Raw genomic sequence first — 20006 nt, 5'->3', positions numbered from 1 at the left:
CCTACTGCTGAATTTTTTAGTGCATCCTATCATTACTGTATTTAAATTAAAAATTCCAGTATAGGGTTTGCAATTAATTTTATGCATTCTGCACAGCAGAACAAATAACAGCCTCAAACAATAATTAATTGTGAAATCATTAAGTGGTGGTGTTTATTTGACTGATGGTCCAGCTGAAATGTGTTTAAACTTGTTAGGATTCTCTTGCTCATTAACAATCTGAAATATGCGATATAGACTGCAACATTTATTAAGTATGTTGCTTAGTTTTCAGAAAAGTAGACTGATACTTTTCTATCTGAGTATGGAACAAAAAGAATCAAGAATGCTCCAAGTTTTTGATACATTAAAAATGTGAATCCATAGATGTATATTAAAAACTAACAATAAGTGGGAGTCTTTAATTATAGACTGATTGGTCTTTCACTTGAATGTTTGTGTTGCCTGAAAATAAATGCATAGAAGAATTCTTGAACCTGTTTTAGACTATTTGAACAGTGAAGGTGTTGCATTAGGTGGCAACAGCTAAGTTGGGATTCTGTGACAACATGAATGTCAAGCCCACTTTTTAAAATTTATGTCACTGCTCTGCCTACATCACACTTGTGCATTCATGTGACCCGGCTTTAATTTAACATTCGGTAAATATTTGCATAGTAATTCCTAAAGTGTTCTCCCACACATAAAGGAAATGATGATAAACAGCTTTTAAGTGGCTTGATATTGAACACAAACATGACTTGCAGCCCTAAGGTAAAACACATGTTAGAGTGACTGTTCAATATTCATTTGGCAAGTGCTGGTATGCATTACACCAGGTAACTTATTCATACCTTTTCTTTACATATTTAGATGTTTGTTGTATACCTCAGCTGAGGGTTATGTACTGTGCTCTAAGAGAACTTCTCCCCACTTGTGATATTAGGATTTTTTGGAACCACAGATGTGTTTTCTTCAAGATGACTCTTCTACAGGAGAGCATTTAGGAGCCAAGGTGGATGGTTACCATACCTGAGTGCTGCCCAGAGCTTCCAGGCTGCCCTTAGTGTTTGATTTTTACAAGAGGCCCATTCTTTTGTTTATCAAAAGTAGTTATTTTTTTTTAAGTATATGAACTTTTAGTGATGATGGTTAAGAAGATACTGTGAGGAATCACTCTAGACACTGTCATTCATTAGAATAAGACTTCAATCTCAAGCTAGAAAAAGCTAAAAACCCAACAGTCAGTTAAAACTCCAGAAACTTGTCCTAGCATTTTAGAATATAGTTCTTTTTTTTCTTTATATTTCATTGTTTTTCAGCAAATGCCTTCTCAGTAAGTATGTCCTTAATCTCTTCCCTGACTAAAAATGGAGTGTCATCTTATCCTGTATTGATCTGTAAACTGAGAAATCCAGCATTTTCTGCTTTCAACAGGTAAGAAGTGTTATTTCATTGAAGCAAACAAATGTGATCTGGGACTGACCCTTCACATGTGTAGCTCTGCAACAGCCTGTCACCTCTGTTACTGCTCTTACTGGGTTCTGACTTTCAGACCATTCGGAAAATACTGTGCAAGCAGAGAAGCTGTCTCTTTGGCAAGAACTGCAGGGATATACTTTATGAAGCACAAAGTTACTTTGTTACTTTGGACATGCAGTTTCCTGCCTAGGAGTTTTAAGACACATGGCAACCTGAAGTGTTCTTGACACTCTTTTTGATTGTTGTATCTTAGTAAAGCATAAGAAACTTAAAGTAAGACCATTCTTTTCCTTAGCAAGTTTCATTTTCTCTGATAATGATTCTACCACAGTTATGTTTTGGACCTGTTCTACTCCTTTTGAGCTCTAAATAACGTGTAAAACACGAGTCTGTATGTGCATGTGCATGTGGATGAAATGCTATTTGGGACTTTGGATACTCAACTCTTACATCTGCTGGTGGATAATGGCTTGTTTTATATCGTGAATTATCTAAAACATCAGTGTTTTATTTAGTGAAGCTGTCTAGATTCTTGGTGGGAGTAAAGAAAGGCAGAAGAAATTGATACATAGATTTTAGGGGTTTTTTTTGAATAGACACTTTGTATCCAATGCATGGCAGTGTTTGGAGTTCATCCAAAAAACAGAAAAAGTTCTCTGACTTTGAAATTTCTTTGGAATGGGTGAGTGATTTTGCTGGTCAGATGTTACTTGTTACTTCTGTGACTGTCCAGAGGGAATTTCTTCCACCTAGGCTATCTAGTGGTAATTACTGTTTGCCTCATCAAGCAAATCTAAAAAGCTCCCTGTCCCCAGCATGTATTTTTCAACTTTCAGGGTTGAAGTTCATGTAAGTTTATAGAAGCCAGTTTCATATTTGTATTTCTGAAACAACAAGTGTTCAGTCTTGCTGTAGTCTGTGGTAGTTACTGTAATTGGGGAGTCCTTGAGATCAAAAGATCATAGTGTGTTCATACTGTGTGTACTGTTCAGACTATGTGTGGGAGCAGTACCTAAACCATCTAACAAGTATTTTTCTTCGAGGGAAACTGAATCTTGTTCTGGCTTAGTTCTTGTATTTCAGTGTGAATTGTCATTCCTGTCACTTAAAAAATCCTTTATTGGCCACACTTGCTTCAAAAGGTCAGTGAGGAATGGCATCCTTCTGTTCTTTGAGACTGATTTGGAGACTTGCTCTTGATATAACTGCTAACAAAAATCATTAAATTACTGTATTTGTTGTGGTCCAAAGTAAGGTAAGGTTAAGAATTTGTTAAGTTTAACATAGTTTAGGGTGGTTGTGTGTCTTGAGCTTGTGTCCTGCCAGTTTGCAGCATTCTGTTGAGAAAATAGAGTATTTACAGTCATTTTTTCTTTGTTTCTGTTTCAGTGACACATCTGGGTTGAGGCAGCTGCTCAATCACAAATAGAAGTGAACACTGAAACCAAAATATTCTAATCAGCTGTTTATTTTTTAACTTCAGCTTTATTCTATTTACAGGACACTTAAAAAGCATAATACATATAACAGGTTTTAATGTATCTTCAGCCAAATGTATTAGCCACAGATGTTTGTCTGATTAAGAGGAGAGTTTCAAGTATGCTGTTCCAGTGTTGCTAACTATATGAAAACCTTTTTGGTTACCTTAGTTAAAAGGTTCAGGAGGAACATTAATGGATAAACCAAAAGCTGCACGTATCTCTCTGCCTCTTTTTTCTTTCCTCCAGCTTTTCTTTCTGAGCACAGTGTCATTTGATATGGACCATTCCTTTGGACAATTTGGGCCAGCTGTTCTGGCTGTGTCCCCTCCCAGCTTCCTGTGCACGCCCCGCCCTCCTTGCTGGTGTGGTGAGAAACAGGCACGGCTTTGATGCTGTGCAAGCTCTGCTCAGCAATAGCCAAAACACCCGTTACCAACATTGTTCTGGTCACAGATCCAAAACATAGTGCTGTGCAAGCTACTCTGAGGAAAGCTCACTCCATCCAACCCTTAATTTTAGCATATTCTGGCCACTCTCCATAATATTTGATGGAGGACTCAAATATGCTTTAAAATCTTAACTAAGCATGTTTTCTTTCTTCATCATGCTGTACAAGATGTTCCAATAGAACATAGCCTGATCTACCTCAGAGAAAGAAATGATGGGTGTGTTTTATATATCCAAAATTATGTGTGTACACTGCCCCCACTCCCAACCTGTCAGGAATGGTGCAAGTCCATCCATATATATATATATATATATATAAAAAAATATAATTTTTTTATGTGTTTGTGCTGATAATAACCAAAATATTCCAACTATAAAATAGTGTAAAACAAAAGTTATTTTTTATTAACTTCTTATAAATTACCTATTTAAATTAAGCAAGAAATGATAAGGAAATGAAAACATATGTTTTGAAGGTCTTTTGAACAGTGTTCTCTAGGTAATGTCTTGTAGTTTTCGTTCACTCTCAGTTTCAGGTAGTGGCTCCAAGCTTCTGCCTCATGACTGCAGAGGGAAATAGGTGGAGAGCAAGTGGGATACAAAGCTACTTTGTCCGATAGCACTGAAATCATACAAGGTTAAGTTAAGAAGTCTTGTTTTTATCTTACAGGATCCAACTTCCTGGGTAAATATTCACCACCTGGAGTATACAGATGGAGGAATCCTGGACCCAGATGATGTGCTGGCAGATGTTGTGGAAGACAAAGATAAGGTAGAGCTTGGATGAAAATATTACTTTTGCTTTTTGATGTGTCTTTTCAAACAACTAATGCTACTTTCTCATTTCTTGGACATCTGACAGGTGAAATGGGTGTTAAATATTTTTAAACACATCTGTCCATAGGTGCTGTATTTCTCTGCTTCTGGAGTAGAAGGAGGGAGTGGGAAGCATGACCAAAGCAGTGAAGATAATAAGAGAAGCGTAGCAGTTCATTTAGAACTTAACCTTTTCAAGCAGTTCTGTGTTTCTTTTTATGCCTATATTAAAATAGAATGGTGAATGAATGTGAGTTTTGCAAGACATTTTTTATGCCACTTAAAACATCTTTTATAATCTCTTCCTTTGCATAGAATCAAGTTTTTGAGAATCATTCAAATGTCATGGTTGAGTGTGACAAAATAAACAGACAAATCCTCTGATGACAAGAACAGCTGCTTCAGCTGTATTAAATTTCAGGAGGAGTTCCCATGATTTGCTACTGAAAGTCTAAGCAGGCCAGTTATGAATTTTAAAAGCAGTGTCTCTAACTTTCAATTCAAATTAAGTAGATTTCCTTTCTGGGTAGAGAAGTAGTAGCTGCAGAGAAGCCCCTTTTAATTTTTTTGTAATTAACAGAAAAATTTAGTTTTGAGAATCCAATTGGGAACTTATTTCAGCATAGAGGAGGAGGGGTATAATTTATAAAACTTTGCTGATTCTATTTATTTTCTTCATAAAATCAGAGGAAAAAATATCTAGTGGCTTGAAACTTAAGATCCAAATATAGGATATGCCTGTGCTTTTAGACAAATAGCTTTGTCTATTTGAAGTGCCAGATGCTTTATGACTTAAAAAATAATTCTCTATATTTCAAACAGAATTGCTAGTTTTGTATGCTGTTGATTCTTCAATGAATACAAAGTGCAACATTTTGCTTATGATTAACGGGCTGCTGTTTCTCAATACCTCAGAAAATTGTCTAAGGTGTACTTCACTGTCATTTTGTAGTGGTTTGTGTGGGAATTCTTAAAAACAATGGATCTCTGTTAGATATATATTCTTTTTATCATACTTGTGTTTCTTACTCGTCCATATTTACTGAAAGTATACTTAAAACACCACAGGAGTTTTTTTCCCAGAAGTGTTTGGAGACTAAAAGACTGGGTTCTGAATTTGACACCGCTGTGTATCAGGGATAAGACCATAAGCATAAGATTTCATAAAATGAGTTATCGCATCAAAGGGAAATGCATTACTGATCTCACCAGTTCATGAAAATTAGCACAACCACCCAGGATTTTCTCTATTTGAAGTACTGATGAGCATTAGTTTTCAGAGTATTTGCTATGCAATCCTGTGACCAGGGCCTTTACTATACCTTGTTGGTGCGTGTCACTGGTTGAGTTTGTGTTGCTGATGAAGCTTCTAGTTCACACACAGCTGTAGGTTTAAGCTTCTTCAGTTATAACAGTGCTAGGTGAGACTGCTTCTGAAGCTGCCTTGAGGAAAACTCACTGGAAAACTGGGATCTTACTCTCTGAAGTGGTCTGAGGTGTTTTAGGAATATAGTAAACTCCTCAGCTTCTCTTCCTGTGATGTCTCAGTTACATGTGATGCACCACTGTCATCTTCTTCAGAATGGCTTGGTGAAACAGGGATAAGAAAGACTTGCTGAACAGCAGCAGCTGCAGTGACAAATCTGATTTTTTGATTAAAGTAGAGGAGAACGATGTAAGGGATCTACTGGTTTGAGAGATCGAAGAATGCTTTCATTTGAGAGTGGAATTGTGCCCACAGCGTGTGTAAGGAGCTGTCCATACCACTTACTGACAAGGTTTGGTATGATCTGATAACAAAGAACCAGGCCCATAAAAGGCTTACAAGTAGTTTTGATAGTTTTATTGTGTCCTGTTGGCCTTTGAGCCTTCACCAGTGTTATTTCACACTGAGAATCTCGACTAGGGCATCTTTAAGCTTTTCAAAAGAGGGGAGGAGATATTCAGGTCAAACTGACCTGCAATCTTGTTTAAAGTCCCTGAATAGATGAAGGAATTTTTGGTACATTTATCTGTGCACTGCTTGTCTTTGGTTATGATTATCTGTATGTGTGATAAATGAATAGGCCACAGCTTTGTTGCTCTCTTGTCCTTGTCATCCTTCCCTGTGCATCCAAGCCAGTAATGTAGTTTCCCATTAAATCAGTCACTCTCTATAAAAATAAGCATTGCACTTAACCTCAGTGCCTTTAACCAAAGGTGTGTTTGGCATTGCTGACCATCTGGATCTTCTTCAGTGGTAGAGGGAAGCCAATGCTTTTTTAAAGGGATATAATCTGCTCTAGATTGTACTTTGATAGCAGTAAATTAACACAGTTTCTTCAGAGGAAAATGTCCTTGTAATCTATTGATTTATTTCACTGTGACAACAAAACAGTGAGAGCAATATCAGATATAATTTGTTTGGAATGTCAAAAGCTTTTGACAGTCCTTAACAATAGACTGTTCAGGAGGCACAACTACTCATGAAGTAAGCAGCAAGTGCTGTGGTGGGTTAGTGAACAACTGAGAGGGAACAAAAAGATGGAATAAATGGTTGGTTTCCAACATTGAAATGATGGCACTGGGATGTGTAATGCCCATTATTGGGAGTGGCAGTGGTTTTGAGGTCTGCTTATGCTAACTTCATGACTTCCTCTTGAACTCAAAATTAATCAAAGTTCAGCAAATAGGCAGTGCAGTGGATGATATTAATGGTTGTCAACTGCGCAGTTAAGCGTGCTGGAGAGGGTGGCTTGCTTTATTTGCATATAAAACAGGTCTAAATTAGTTATTATATTTTCTTGGTAACATGTCATGTGAAAATGCTTTGGAAATTTTATTTGCTGAGAGTCCCTCTTGCTCCTGCTGCTTCAACAATAACCTGTGGCCTGAATTGGGTGTCAGAGGTAGTTGACATAGTTTTGTAGAATAGCTTTGAAATAGTTTGTTTTCACTGGGTTATCTAGCAATTGGTTCATGTCCCAATAATCTGAATGATGGATTAATTAAAACCCCCATATTTTGTCAGTTGAATAAAAACATGCTGTTTAAATTGTCTTATTCTAATGTGTTGAAGCTATAAATGGAGTTCTCTTCATAAGCTGCTCTTAACAGATCTTCCACTTGAAATTACTTTTCTTGAGGAAGAAAATGTCCTGAGAAAATATCTTAGCTGTGCAAAAGACGGAGTACAAAGTGTTTCCCTTCATATTACTGTGCTTGGCACATGTCTTAAAGGTATAAACTTAATGTACCATCTAGATTCCCTCTGATTTTTGTTTTAAATACTCACAAACACCTGGGGAGACTAAAAGGATGTCATGAAGGCCTGTGTTAAGTTAAAACTTGCTTAGCTTATAGGAAAAGTTTCCTAGATCAGAATAGTTCTGCTTTCTGAACACACATAGAAGTCTACAGGGAAAACATGCTTTCTATCAAACTTCTTATGTATATATATGTTCATATTTTGACAGGATTAAATACAAGCAAAATATGTTTATGGGTATGCCTTTATCAGCAGAGCCCTTCTGAAGTAGGTGATGCTCTGCTGTCAGGGTGCTGGGTGGTTTTTGTTTGTTCAGGTTGTTTTGTTTTTATTTTGGGATTTTTTTCTGTTTTGTTTGTTTATTTTTGTTTTGGTTGGTTTTTTTTTTGCTTTTGTGGCTTGCTGTTTGGGGTTTTTTTGTTTGTTTTTTTTTTTTTTGTGGGGTTTTTTGGGTGTTGTTTTTTAAGACTGTGCTTGCAAGGGCAGTATTGCAGCAGTTACAATTCGGCCTTCAAAGCTGCTGAACATTTGTGTAAAGATACATTTCCTGATCAGTGCTGCTGGCAAAAGATGTAGGCTTGTCATCCTAGAAGGTGGTGTAGGTTTAACCTCTCCAGAGACTGTTTGCGGTTTCATTGCTAATGGTGGGAGGGGGTTTGTGGAGTGGAAGGAAAAAAAAAAAAGACTAAGTGATTGTGATGGGCACGTGCTGACACTGAAATAGCTGGATGCCAACATGATCTTAGAAATCAGTGTTTGATTGGGAATCTCCTTTGTTAAATATAGGTAACTTGTGTTTTTTAACAGCAGCAGAAGCTTTCGAAGGACACGAAGCAACATCACTGAAATGCTGAAACAGTGACTATTTCGAGATTTGTAGTGACTGTAACTGTCATTTAAGTGTTTGTAATGATGATATCAAGTAAATGGTATGAATTAAGTGTAGTTCAGATACCTATTTTAGCTAAGCATTTAATGAAATATTAAACAGCACAATCACTGAGTTCTTTCATCTCAGTTCACTATGAGCAGAAATACAATATCGAGAACACGTGTCTCCTGGATGGTCTCCAAATGCTAGAGAAATCAGCTGCTGCCTGTTCAAAATGGTTATTGGGCCCGTGCATGCTCCTGGTGATAAGCTCAAGATCTGACTGAAGTTTTTGTAGAGGATCCTAAGTAACTCTTTGAAGCCTTACTTCAGACAGAGGACTTTACAGGTAGCTTTAGTTTCACTGACAGTATTTTGAGTGTGAGGCTGGTTTGGAGAAGTTGTTTCAGCAAAGCAATAAAAATGAAGCAGGTGTGAACTTCAAGACTGATGTAATTATACAAAGGAAATGTCTTTCCAGGTACATGACAGGCGTGTTTTCTGTCAGTGGATTCTGGACTTTTCTGTTGTCTCCAGGCAGGTTAGTCACTGGGAGTAATGGCTGGCTGGGATTAGCACTTAGAGAGCAGTTATTTTCTGACCTGAGTTTGACTCTGTAGACCTTCAGAGTTGTCATTTTGACTGTGAAAGTGATTGCACACTCTAATGTGCAATGTGTATTTAAATTATGTAACATTGAGCTAATTCCACCTTTGAACAGCTTCTGTTGTATTCAACCATCAAATTCCTCATGAAATGGAGAAGGAAATCAGAGCTGAAGTAACCTTTAGGTAAGTACAGTAACTGTGACTGAAGAGTAGGAGGTGATAATGAAAATTTCTGCATCAAGTTGAAAAATGGCAAAATTAAGTCAGAATGAAAAGGAGGCTAGTGGGCAGAAATATCTTGGTAGTTTGAAAAATAAATGAAGGGCTGTAGTATTCTGAGGGAATTTCTCTTCATGCGGAGTTACAGTTTGGTGCTTTAAAAGCTTCCCCTGCAAGTCAGTGGTAGAGGCCTCTATGCCGGTTGAAGTGTCAACAGAGCTGGAAAACGTCACGCTTTACAGATCTTTTTGCTGTATGGTTTGATTCCCAAATACATGATCCATGCAAGTAATGCATACTTAAGTTAGAGAAATGTTGTTCAAACTCTAGACTTCTGTGTAATTGAGCTCTCTAGGGTTTTGTAACTTCCTGATAACTGGAGTGCAGAATAGAGCTTTTTTTATTCTTCAGTTTGTTATGCAATAGTATATTATACTTGTTTGGGAATACCATAGCAAGAAATGTAAGACTTCATTACAGCTGAGAATTTTTACCTCCTGAAGCATATGCTGCAGTGGGTTTCTTATGTAGAGTCCTCTACATGTTGTTGCATCTGAGTCAACTTTCCCCTGGAGAAGTTTAAAAAAAAAATCTCTTTTTTATAAGAATGTGAGAGGTGTCTGGTAGCACAGAAAGTGGTTTATAATGTTTCATGTAATGTGGAGGTAACATGTAAAGTGTGCAACAGACACAGGATAGTTCAAAGTGGTGTGTTAGAACTTGGATGCTCTGTGTCATTCATAAAATCTGCCTCAAAAAGGCATGCATCAAAGAAGAAAAAATTACAGCTTTTCTTCTTTCTAAGGTGGTTCATATTGCTCTGGACTAGAGTTTTAACACTCAGTGTTACATTTAGTTGACTAATACTGTGGCCTAGTTATTGTTTTAATGTGTGTGCTTTTACTGACTGTCAGACTGGTGGCAGCAAATACAGGCTTCAGGCTTTTGAGACTTAGTGCTTCTGGCAGAGTCTTGGTTACACTTCAGAAGTTTGAATGCCTTGTTTGAAAAACTGGTGTCCAGAGGCAGCCAATTTTGATGTTTAGTTCCTTACTGCTAATGAGGTCAAACAAGGGATTAGTAGATCAAAAAGCCTGATATGCTCAAGATGAGGAAAATGAAGTTGCAAAAATTTGGCAAAACAAGTATGTAAGGGTTGATGTTCTTTGATTTGGTTTTAACCTGTTTGTTTTTTTGTTTGCTTGTTTTTTTTGTTTTTTTTCCCTACCCCTCATATAATTTGTAGGTTGTGGTTAGTATCTCTGCCAGAATACGTGCAGCTATTTGTCTCTGTGACTCTTCCTTACTGCTTCTGGGTTTGTATTTATATTTTGTGGTTTCAGGAACGAGATCCTACAGACAAGCAGTGATCTTAAAATTTTATTAGCAAAAGGATAACAAATAATGCATTCTTCTTTCAAACCCTAAATTGGTCAAAATTATAATGGATTTAACTTCTTCTATTCTGAATAACATGTTTACAACCTCCAAAAGTATAATACAGTCTTATCATCTTTGTTACATTTAGAGTACTCTGTTTCTTCCTTGTATATATACCTTGTAATAGGTTTCAGTTGTAATTTCCAATAATCAGAGTTATTAGGATATGAAATTGTTGTTGCTGACGGTATTTGTTTACTTAAATATTCATAGCTAGTTCTGAGTGTTGCAGTTATAAAGATTAGACAGAATTGTGAATAAAACCTCCATGCAACTTCTGTTCTACCAAGGGAGTCCCACTAGAAGCTCTTCAGATATCTGATAATGAGCTCTACATCATGTGTCCACAAGGAAGGGAAGTATTAGAAAGGGTGTATTTTAAATGCTGCCTTTGCTCTTTTTACACCTTAAAATATGGAGATGTGAGACACAGGAAAGTCCAAGAACAAAACAGGGTATCTGTCCTTTTGGGCTGCGTCAAATGAAGCGTTGCCAGCAGGTTGAGTGAACTGTTTCTCCCTCTCTACTCTGCTTTCATGAGACCCCACTTGGAATACTGCTTTCAGGTCAGGATTCCTCAGCACAAGAAAGATGTGGACCTGTTGGAGAGGATTCAGGGGAGGGCCACAAAGGTGGTTAGAGGGATGGAGCAACTGTTCTATGAACACAGGGTGAGAAGGTTGCGCTTGTTCAGCCTGGAGAAGAGAAGGTTCCAAAGAGACTTCTTAGCAGCCTCCAGTACTTAAAGGGAGCCTGTAAAAACAAGGGAGAGCGACTTTTTATGTGGACAGATAATGATAGGACAAGGGGGAACAGGTCTAAACTAAAAGAGGAGACATTTAGATTACATATCAGGAAGAAATTCTTTACTGTGAGGGTGGTGAGGCACTGGAACAGCTTACCCAGAGAAGTTGTGGATGCACCATCCCTGGCAGTGTTTAAGGTCATGTTGGATGGGCCTTTGAGCAACCTAGTCTAGTGAAAGGTATCCCTGCTTGGCAGGGGGGTTGGAACTAGATGGTCTTTAAGGTTTCTTCCAGCCCAAACCATTCTATGATTCTGTGATTTTGCATTGACTGTGATGATGGCTTTTCCTGTCATCTTGAGTTACAGGCTGTTTAACTTCTTCAAAAGGACAGCACCAACGCTTGCTAAAAGCTTCCATTGAGTTTATCTAGGGTTTACCGACAGCTTAAAAGCAAACAAACAAAGGCACTGGGGATGGGGACATTCTTACAGAAAAACTGTAGGCCTTGCTTTGCTGGCCCTTGGATGAACTAAGTTGGAGTTTTATTTTTGCTATTGACAAAATAGTATGCAAACCAGTTAAGCTGCAACCTATTTAAAAAAAAAATGTTTTCACACTTTTCAGGAAGAAAAAGTTTTATGCCATTTTGAGCCAGTGCTTGTTTAGGAAACAGATGTCTGATTTCACTCTTGTGTAGTAGGGTGTGCTGTGAACCACCATATATATATAAAAAAGGATATTTTGGTAGGAGTTAGTCTGTTTATTTTTGAAGTGGGATCTGAACTGTGAGTACCAGGGGGAGGGGGCAAAAAATCACTATCATTAGTACTTACTAAGCAATGCTTTATTTCAGTAATGCAGTTTCTTTTAGAATACAGATTATGAAGCTTTGCATTTTTATGAAATTTGTTTTAATTTCTTGCTGCAGAGGTGCCATGCATTATTCAAGATTATAAAATGATTTGGATTTCAGGAGCATTTGGATTTGCTGATGAGGATTTCAAGCTGTGTAATTATGAAACTGTATGCACATGGGTTGGAAGTTCAGAACTCGTTAGCGTAATCATTAAAATAACCGTTTTTTAAGTGTGGTATTACATTCTGGGGTGTGCAATTACACTATCATGTGCTCCTGGTTTTACTGGAAGCATTCTTGTAATAAACTTCAGGTCTAGCAATATGCTTCAAGATAAGTTCATAGCTTTAAGAACAGGCACCTGGTCAGATGTTACTTAGGTTATTAAAGAAAATTTAGTTTTATAGATTTAGAGCCATAACACAGTTCCTGTATGCATTAATCAACCTCCTGTTTATCCTAGAAAAATGTATAAGCTTTTACATATTTAGTGCTATATAATGTAATTTTTCTTAAAATAGAAAAATTTTCTTGGAACGTATTGCAAGGGTTACTTATTTCAGCTCTACCTAATTTAACATAGTGTGGGAATGAAGGTTCTTACCAAATGGACTCCAAAGTTTTAGCTTTTCCAGTGTAATTTGTGTTTGAACATTCTGAACTGTGACTTCTTTATCTGAACATCTGTAACCACCAGAGTTTTTCCATTTGTGGTAAGTATTGCATTAGTTTTCTCAGATAAAAAAAAAATAACTGTGACAGTGGGTCTGTGACACTAACAAAATTCCTGCTAGTTTTGGAATAAGATTGCCTATTTAAATGCTAAAAGGGGGATTTTCGGAGTTAAAATCCTCTTTATATAAGAGACGGGAATCTGAAACTTGTGCTTTTCTAATTTGATTCTCTGTTGATCCCTCTATCTGATTTGTATTTTGCTTTTTCAAAGAGTATTAAAAACATACAGCAGGCAGAATGTTTCGGACCTGGGTCACTTAGTTTTTGGGAAGTATTCAGCTGTGCAGCTGTAACACTTTCTCTCAACCTGAAAATGTGTTTTGTCATCTGGGCACTAAGCACTGGAGCTAATTGGTGGTCTGACAACTGAAGCTGTCTTCGTTTCTGTTCCTTTCACAATGAGAGGGATGGGGGAAGGAGGTCATTGGAAGTGCATTTGGCCACAAATGGAGATCTGAATGAACATTCAAATGTCCTGATGAAAAGGAGCTTAATATCTCTTTGTGTAAGCATAACCTGGTGGAAGACTTATTCCTTCTTAATGATTTTCATCGATGTAATAAAGCCTTGGAATTCTATATACACATGTTGGTGCTTAAGTGCATATAAGCACACATGTTAATGCTTACCAAGGGAGTGATACATTGTGAAAATACTTAACCTTATTGTGGTAAGACAATTTGGTGGCTTGTTTTGCTATAAAGTAAGCTGAGCTCTTAAATACTTCCACACAGTGGTTTAATTACAATATGTTTTGGGGGCTGATAAAGTTGGGGCTGTTCAGCTTGGAGAAGAGAAGGTTCTGGGGAGACTCATTGCAGCCTTTCAGTACTTAAAGGGAGCCTAAAGAAAGATGGGGACAAACTTTTTAGCGGGGCCTGTTGCAATAGGACAAGAGACAATGGTTTTAAACTGAATGTCAGTTTAGACTAGATGGAAGGAAGAAATTTTTTACAATGAAGGTAATGAAACACTGGAACATATTGTCCTGAGAGGAGGGAAATGTCCCATCCCTGGAAACATTCAAGGCCAGGTTGAAGGGGTTTTTGATGCAGCTGAAGATGTCCCTGCCCATGTCAGGAGAGTTGGACTAGTAACTTTTAAAGGTCTCTTGCAACTTCAACTATTTATAATACTTTTATTTCACTTATTCATATATGGATTGAGAAAGGGATTTGTTGTTCTGTTCTACAGTTTGGGCTCTAAAGATTATTTCAGTACAAGGGCTTGAGCACTTATTGTGGTATACATTTTTAAGATGATGGTGAAGGAGGAGAAGTTTTGTGTTGGTATTTCATTCCTTTTCAGAAGTGACTGTGTCCTGGCCCAAGGAATTGAAGCTGGTCCTGGTACAGTTTTGGAAAACTGCTTCAGTGTAGTAAGCTCATGTTTTCAGTGGTACACAACTCTTGGGTCACATTTGGTTCTTCTGATTCCTGTGACTCTTCCCTCCAGAAAGTTGAGGCTTTGGAAGGTTGAAGGTAGAAATCTCATTTACATTTCAGCAATTGCAAACACAATTTGGAATTTGTGTTTTGGAACTCTCTGGTTGCAATGGGGATGGTGTTCTAGGTGAGATGGCCTAATGCTATGGGTGTTGTGAAAGCAAATACCTCCTGAACAAAAACGAAGCCTACTCAGTTCTTGTGTGCAGGTTTTAGAAATCAACCCTTATTTATTTAAGGCACATTTGACATGTTTGAGGAAAATATCATATAAGTTGCCTTTAAAAATGCACACATATAACCCAGTTCTATGTGCCAACTTCTTGATATATGCAGTGTGTAGTCTAACAGAAAGGCTGCCTTGGTTTGACTTTAAAAGGCTGGGAAGGGCACTGGCTCCATACTTTAGCTCCGGAGGCAGCTTTATAGCTGAAGACTTCTATTGGAAGTGCCAAGTAAGCGTGAGTTAGTGCCTCCTTTGGGGAGTGGAGAGGCTGATGTGCCCAAAAGGCTGTAGGGGTGGAGACATACGGACCTTTGATGTACCGGTTGCACAGTAAATACCTTTTAGAAGGTGTATGAATAAGAGAACAGGCCTTCATCTTTTTGAGAGTTCAGAAGTATCTTCTGCAAAGAACCAGAACTGATTGTTCATAACCTGCTTACAGGTTTTATGGAGGAGTGGCTGAGGGTCTTTAACCTGAAGAAAGGAAGGCTCAGGGGAGACCTTTTCTCTCTCTACACCAATGTGAAAGGAGGTTTTAGTGAGGTGGGTCTGTTTCTTCTCCCAGGTAACAAGTGATAGGGCAGGTAGAAATAGCCAAGTGCACCAGAGAAGGTTTAGATTGGATATTAGGAAAAATTTCTTCACCAAAAGAGTTGTCAAGCACTGGAACAGGCTACCCAGGAAAGTGGTGGAGTCACCATCCCTGGAGGTATTTAAAAGATGTGTATATGTGGCACTTGTGACATGGTTTAGTGGACTTGGCAGTGCTGAGTAATGGTTGGACTTGATTATCTTAAGGGTCTTTTCCAAATGAAATGATTCTGTGATTTTTAAGTATTAGTACTTTCCTGTTCATTGTCTTCTTCTGTGATGATGGTGTTAATAGCAAAATTGAGTTATAGTAATTTGAAGACTCAAGTTTGAGGACTTTTAGTTCTCTTCTGTTTCTTCAAAGACAGATGGAAGAGCAAAGGAGATGTTAAAAAAGATTTAGAGTGTACTTACCATTGCCTTTGCTGAGGACAGGGGCTGGAGAAGGAAGCAACCTGCGTTCAAATCAGCTGGTACAGTAGGTGATGCACTGACTTCCCAGAGGAGGACACTGGGTATCACAAGTCTGGGTTTGTGGAGGAGGACCAGGCTGTGCCATGGACTATGAGTTTGTGTCACTGCTTTCTGCTGTTACCTTAGGTCAGGCTCTGTGGCCAGAGAGTAGCTGCAGAAATGCAGACTTCTGAGAGGTTGTCTTGTACTGTTTCTTCTTTGGGAGGGAATGCTAGAGCTGGAGGAAGAAAAATGAGGGTGTCTAGGCTACCTCTAGGTTGATCAATTCAAGGCTCTTTGGTAATTTTGCCTGGGCTTCCTGTGCCAAAAGAAACTGTAGGATAAAAAGTTGGATAAAGAAACTCTTCATAACTGTAATTGAATTCTGGTGAGTAAAATATAGCCTTTACTTTCCATATGTTTGAAATGCGTTTATCTTATGGTAGAGAAATGGCATGAAATGTCAAATATGGGGCAAAGGGTAATTCTAAAAAAATTTTTTTTTTAAATTAATGAAGTTGACATATTTTCACTTCACCTTTGTTGAAGGCTTCAATTGTGGATGCTTTTTCTGTTGCTTTTTCTGTTGCTTTTTGTTGAAATTGAGTTGAAGACAAGCAATAGTCAGAAATAAAGACAAAAATGCATTAAAAGCTAGCCAAGTGCAGATGTGCCTTATGTGGCTTCCTAGGACAGCATTCTATTAGTACGTGGCCTTATACTTCTCTTTTTGTCAAGTTGTATTTCGTGATGTGGTGTGTGATTTCTGATCACAGTAGCTGGTTTTCAGTCTATAGGGGTTCTTTTGTTACTAATAAGGCAATTTTCAAATAAGAGCTAACTTTTAAATGAACACAAGTTCTACTCTGACATGTTTATTTAGCAGGCTATAGTAATTATAGTAATTATTTTATGGTGGTTTTTTTTTTAAAGTACACCTTTTCCAATGCATTTTTAACTTAAGGTGTAATTTTCAAGAGGATAATAAAGTACACTACCTCAGATCATGCAATCAAGTTAATGCAATCAAGTTGCTAATCATTTTCTTGGAAGAACTTCCATTAGAGAAGATGAAGACTTGCTCTTCTTTTGCTGAAGAAATGTCCTCATTTGCTGTTGATTGAGGTCTTAAGCTTAAACTGCTAGGTATAGCTTGACCCAGGTTATATTAGTGGCACTTTCAAGTTATGATTGCTTGCCTTCCTGGGACTACACAAAGATTACCGACTGATAAGAAATCAAAGAACTGAATTTCGGAGTACTGAGATTTTCCTGATCTTTATGTTTTACATGTTTAAAGTCTGAGGAGTCTTTCATATGGTGCTAATGCATTTTATATTAACACTTCTGAAAAGTTTTTCTTAGATGACATGTTTCTTACATCGTTTTATGTTCAGCCTTTAAGGAAGGTTTTTCCCAAACTTTCCTTTATGTCTAATATCTACCACATAGCAGTCAAAGCCTCAAGGAAAAAACATGTTTGAACAAGACGTTCCTATAGGTCAGTATAAAATAATGTTAGTGAGATGGACAAACAATGCAGCAACAGGAACTAGGTGTCTTAAGACACTTTACCTTTGTGACATTGGAGCTAAACTGCTGAAGGTAGGTATGAAACGTATTATGTGAGGAGCTTTGATCACCACGTGTGGTGTATTTAGTTTTCAAGTTATCAGATCTTATATGAAGCTAAAACTACCCACTGGCTTTATTTGTAATCCTTGTATAGAACTGTAGTTCTTATTTCTGTGCCTCCTCTCTGCAAACTAGTTATAGTACCTGCTGAATAAAGGAGTGAAGAATTTTAATTTCTCTTTTTAGATGTCAGATTCTGTTATTCTGTATAGCAGCAGCATTCACTTAGTGGCAATTCAAGTAACATCTTCATAGCTAGAATTCTGTTGAGTCTCATGTATAAACACAACCTGGAAAAGTAAATTCTTTTGGGGATAGTAGCAATTAATCTAATAAAATCAAATGTGAAGTGCACTTCAACAAAGGTTATTTCTTTTTTTCCCCTCTATAAGGTTGTTTGTTTTTTTTTTTTTTTTAATTTTAGTGAAGATAAAAGCTTACAAAGGTACAGAATTTTTGTGCTCAGAATCCCTTCCTCAGAAACCTTTGCTGCTCCTTCAAGCCCCCTCAAATCTAGCTTGGGATACAACAAAGGACTTGTAGCTATGTATGGTCTCTTTACTGTCTTGTATGAGGGGTTCACATTCCCATTTCCCTGTAGCTGTTTTAGAATGCTGTCCTGACCTTGGCAGTGGTTGTGTACAGCTGTGCTTAGATAGCCTGTTAGGTTGCCTTTGTCTCTGGAAAAGGGGCTTTTTCTTCAGTGTCTGAGGGCTCTGCTTCCAGAGGGACCACTCAAAGACAGTTGAACGTTTCCTAGGCTTAGTTTTGTTTTGGCTGTGGTTTGCTGGCAGCCTTGAGCCAGCCCAAGTGTGCATTTGCTTTCAGAAGAGATGGTGGTGTCTGCACCCAATCCTGCTGCTCTTGCCCTCTGAACTGTGCAGGAGCTGTTCTGCATTTAAACTAGTTTGACACAAACATGAAACTTTGTTGATTTTGCCTGGAGCAGTTTTACAAAGTAACTCCTTTTGTGGGCTCTGTGCTGCCAGGAGGGTGAGAGGCAGCAGTTCTGTTGCTGATGGTGTTCATGAAGTGATCATACTACTCTGGTGATACATAAGGAGTTGAGGCTCCTCTTCTTTGCTTGCAACCGCTACAGGAAGAACTTCAGTTTCAAATTGTGTTGCTAAGCAATAATGCACCAGAATAGGACAATAAATGTCCTTGGGAGAGTAGGACCATCTTTTGCTCCTTTGACTGTGCTGCTTTGTTGAACTTTGCTGTAGTAGCTCACAATTTTCAGAGATTTTGTTGGCATTTCACAGTCTAATTTCTACCATTTTCCTCTGTTCAAGGAAATTCCATTTGTTTCTTGAAGGAAGGGAATATGTGAATAAATTTATGCAGTAAGTTAGAAGTTGTAATTTGAAGTGTAATAAGGACTGTCCTATACCACTTCATGCACCTTCCTGTTCTGGGCTGTTACTCTTGTACTCAGCTTGTTTGTAAGTCCTCTCTGCTTCCCCTGGAGAAGGTGCCTGCTAGACAGCACCTCTCATCCTACCCTGCAGATTTGGCTCTTAAAGGAGGTTTTAGGATTAGGTTTTAGGATATGTGTGTGGGCTTTTTTTCTTTTTTTTTTTTTTTTTTTTTTAAATCTATATACTGCTTCATCTAAATGTAGTTTGGCAACCAAGAAGCTCTGTTTCATGAAGTCAAAAATATTGCAGAAGAGTTGGCTTTCACCTCCTCGGATTGAAAAAAATAAAATTGCGTGAAGAAGGCTTGTGCTCCAGCAGAAAAGGTTTTGTAGCTATGCTGATTAGCTGTGCTGCTTCAAAGTTTAGAAAACTTGATGATTGATCACATATAGAAGAGAAAAACCTGATAATTGCAGCATTTGGAACCTCAGCTTTTCTTCATTAAAACTAATGAGAATATGAATAATTCTACAGTTTGGAGGTCTGAAAATTAGTACAACAGAGCTGGAAATAGAGATTGTGGGCTGACTGAAAGGACAGTCCATGTGCTGTGATACTTAATTGATCAATGACTTTCAAAAACCCAAACTGGTACATACCTGTCAGCAGGCGCTGGAAGAGTTATGTCAAAAATTTCAGAATGACCTGGGTCATTTTAAACATTAGCCATCAGGTGTTTATGAGCTGCCTGCTTTTCTGCTCTAATTAACTATATTCTGGTAGTAGAACTGAACTTGAAAGTTAATGTGCACAAATATTGTAGCAGACCTACCTGGCTGGTACCCCAAAGCAAAAGAGGAAAGGTGACGATGACTATGTCCAGCTTGCTGGTAGCCAAAGCATGGCACATACTTTAGTCCTAGATGTACATATGTATCCCTGTATTAAATACAGATAAAGACATATGTGGTGTAACTCCTTTGGAAATTCAAGTGAGAAGTGTTTTTTCTGGCTTATTCATTCCTTTAAAAGTGAAAATTAGTAAAAGGGGTAATATTGAAGTTGTCCTAGTTGTGCAAAGCAAATGAGTAAATACTATTCCTTTTGCTGTTGTCTTTCTAATTAATAACATTAGCCACTCTTGGAGGATAGCTGAGAATGTAAACATAGTTTAAATATCTTCAAATCATGTGAGGTAGAATTGAGGAAGAATAACAAACAGCATTTGAAGTATTTTTGTCATGTTAACATTTGATTTTATTGTAAACAATGAGTGTTATTGGGACTTCTAGTACTTGGCTTTTTCCCCAGTATGTTCCTTAGGAATGGAAAAAAAACCCCAAACCCAGAATTGTACTGCAAACAC

The 20006-nt window shown here is 37.7% G+C and overlaps 1 protein-coding gene across 1 annotated transcript in view; it reads left to right on the top strand.

Moving 5' to 3' along the window:
* Positions 1-3218: 3218 nt before the first annotated feature.
* Positions 3219-20006, top strand: part of PARD3B (par-3 family cell polarity regulator beta) — a 371997-nt gene continuing 355209 nt past the window's right edge. The window contains exons 1-2 of the mRNA XM_027677893.1: positions 3219-3320; positions 4060-4161. Of these exons, the coding sequence (XP_027533694.1) occupies positions 3219-3320; positions 4060-4161 (204 nt within the window). The remainder of the gene's footprint in view (positions 3321-4059; positions 4162-20006) is intronic.

This window comes from Neopelma chrysocephalum, unplaced genomic scaffold, assembly GCF_003984885.1.
Source record: "Neopelma chrysocephalum unplaced genomic scaffold, ASM398488v2 Primary Assembly neopelma1_44, whole genome shotgun sequence".
Taxonomy (NCBI): domain Eukaryota; kingdom Metazoa; phylum Chordata; class Aves; order Passeriformes; family Pipridae; genus Neopelma; species Neopelma chrysocephalum.
The sequence above is the reverse complement of the archived record's forward strand: the minus strand, read 5'-3'. Positions and strand labels throughout refer to the sequence as shown.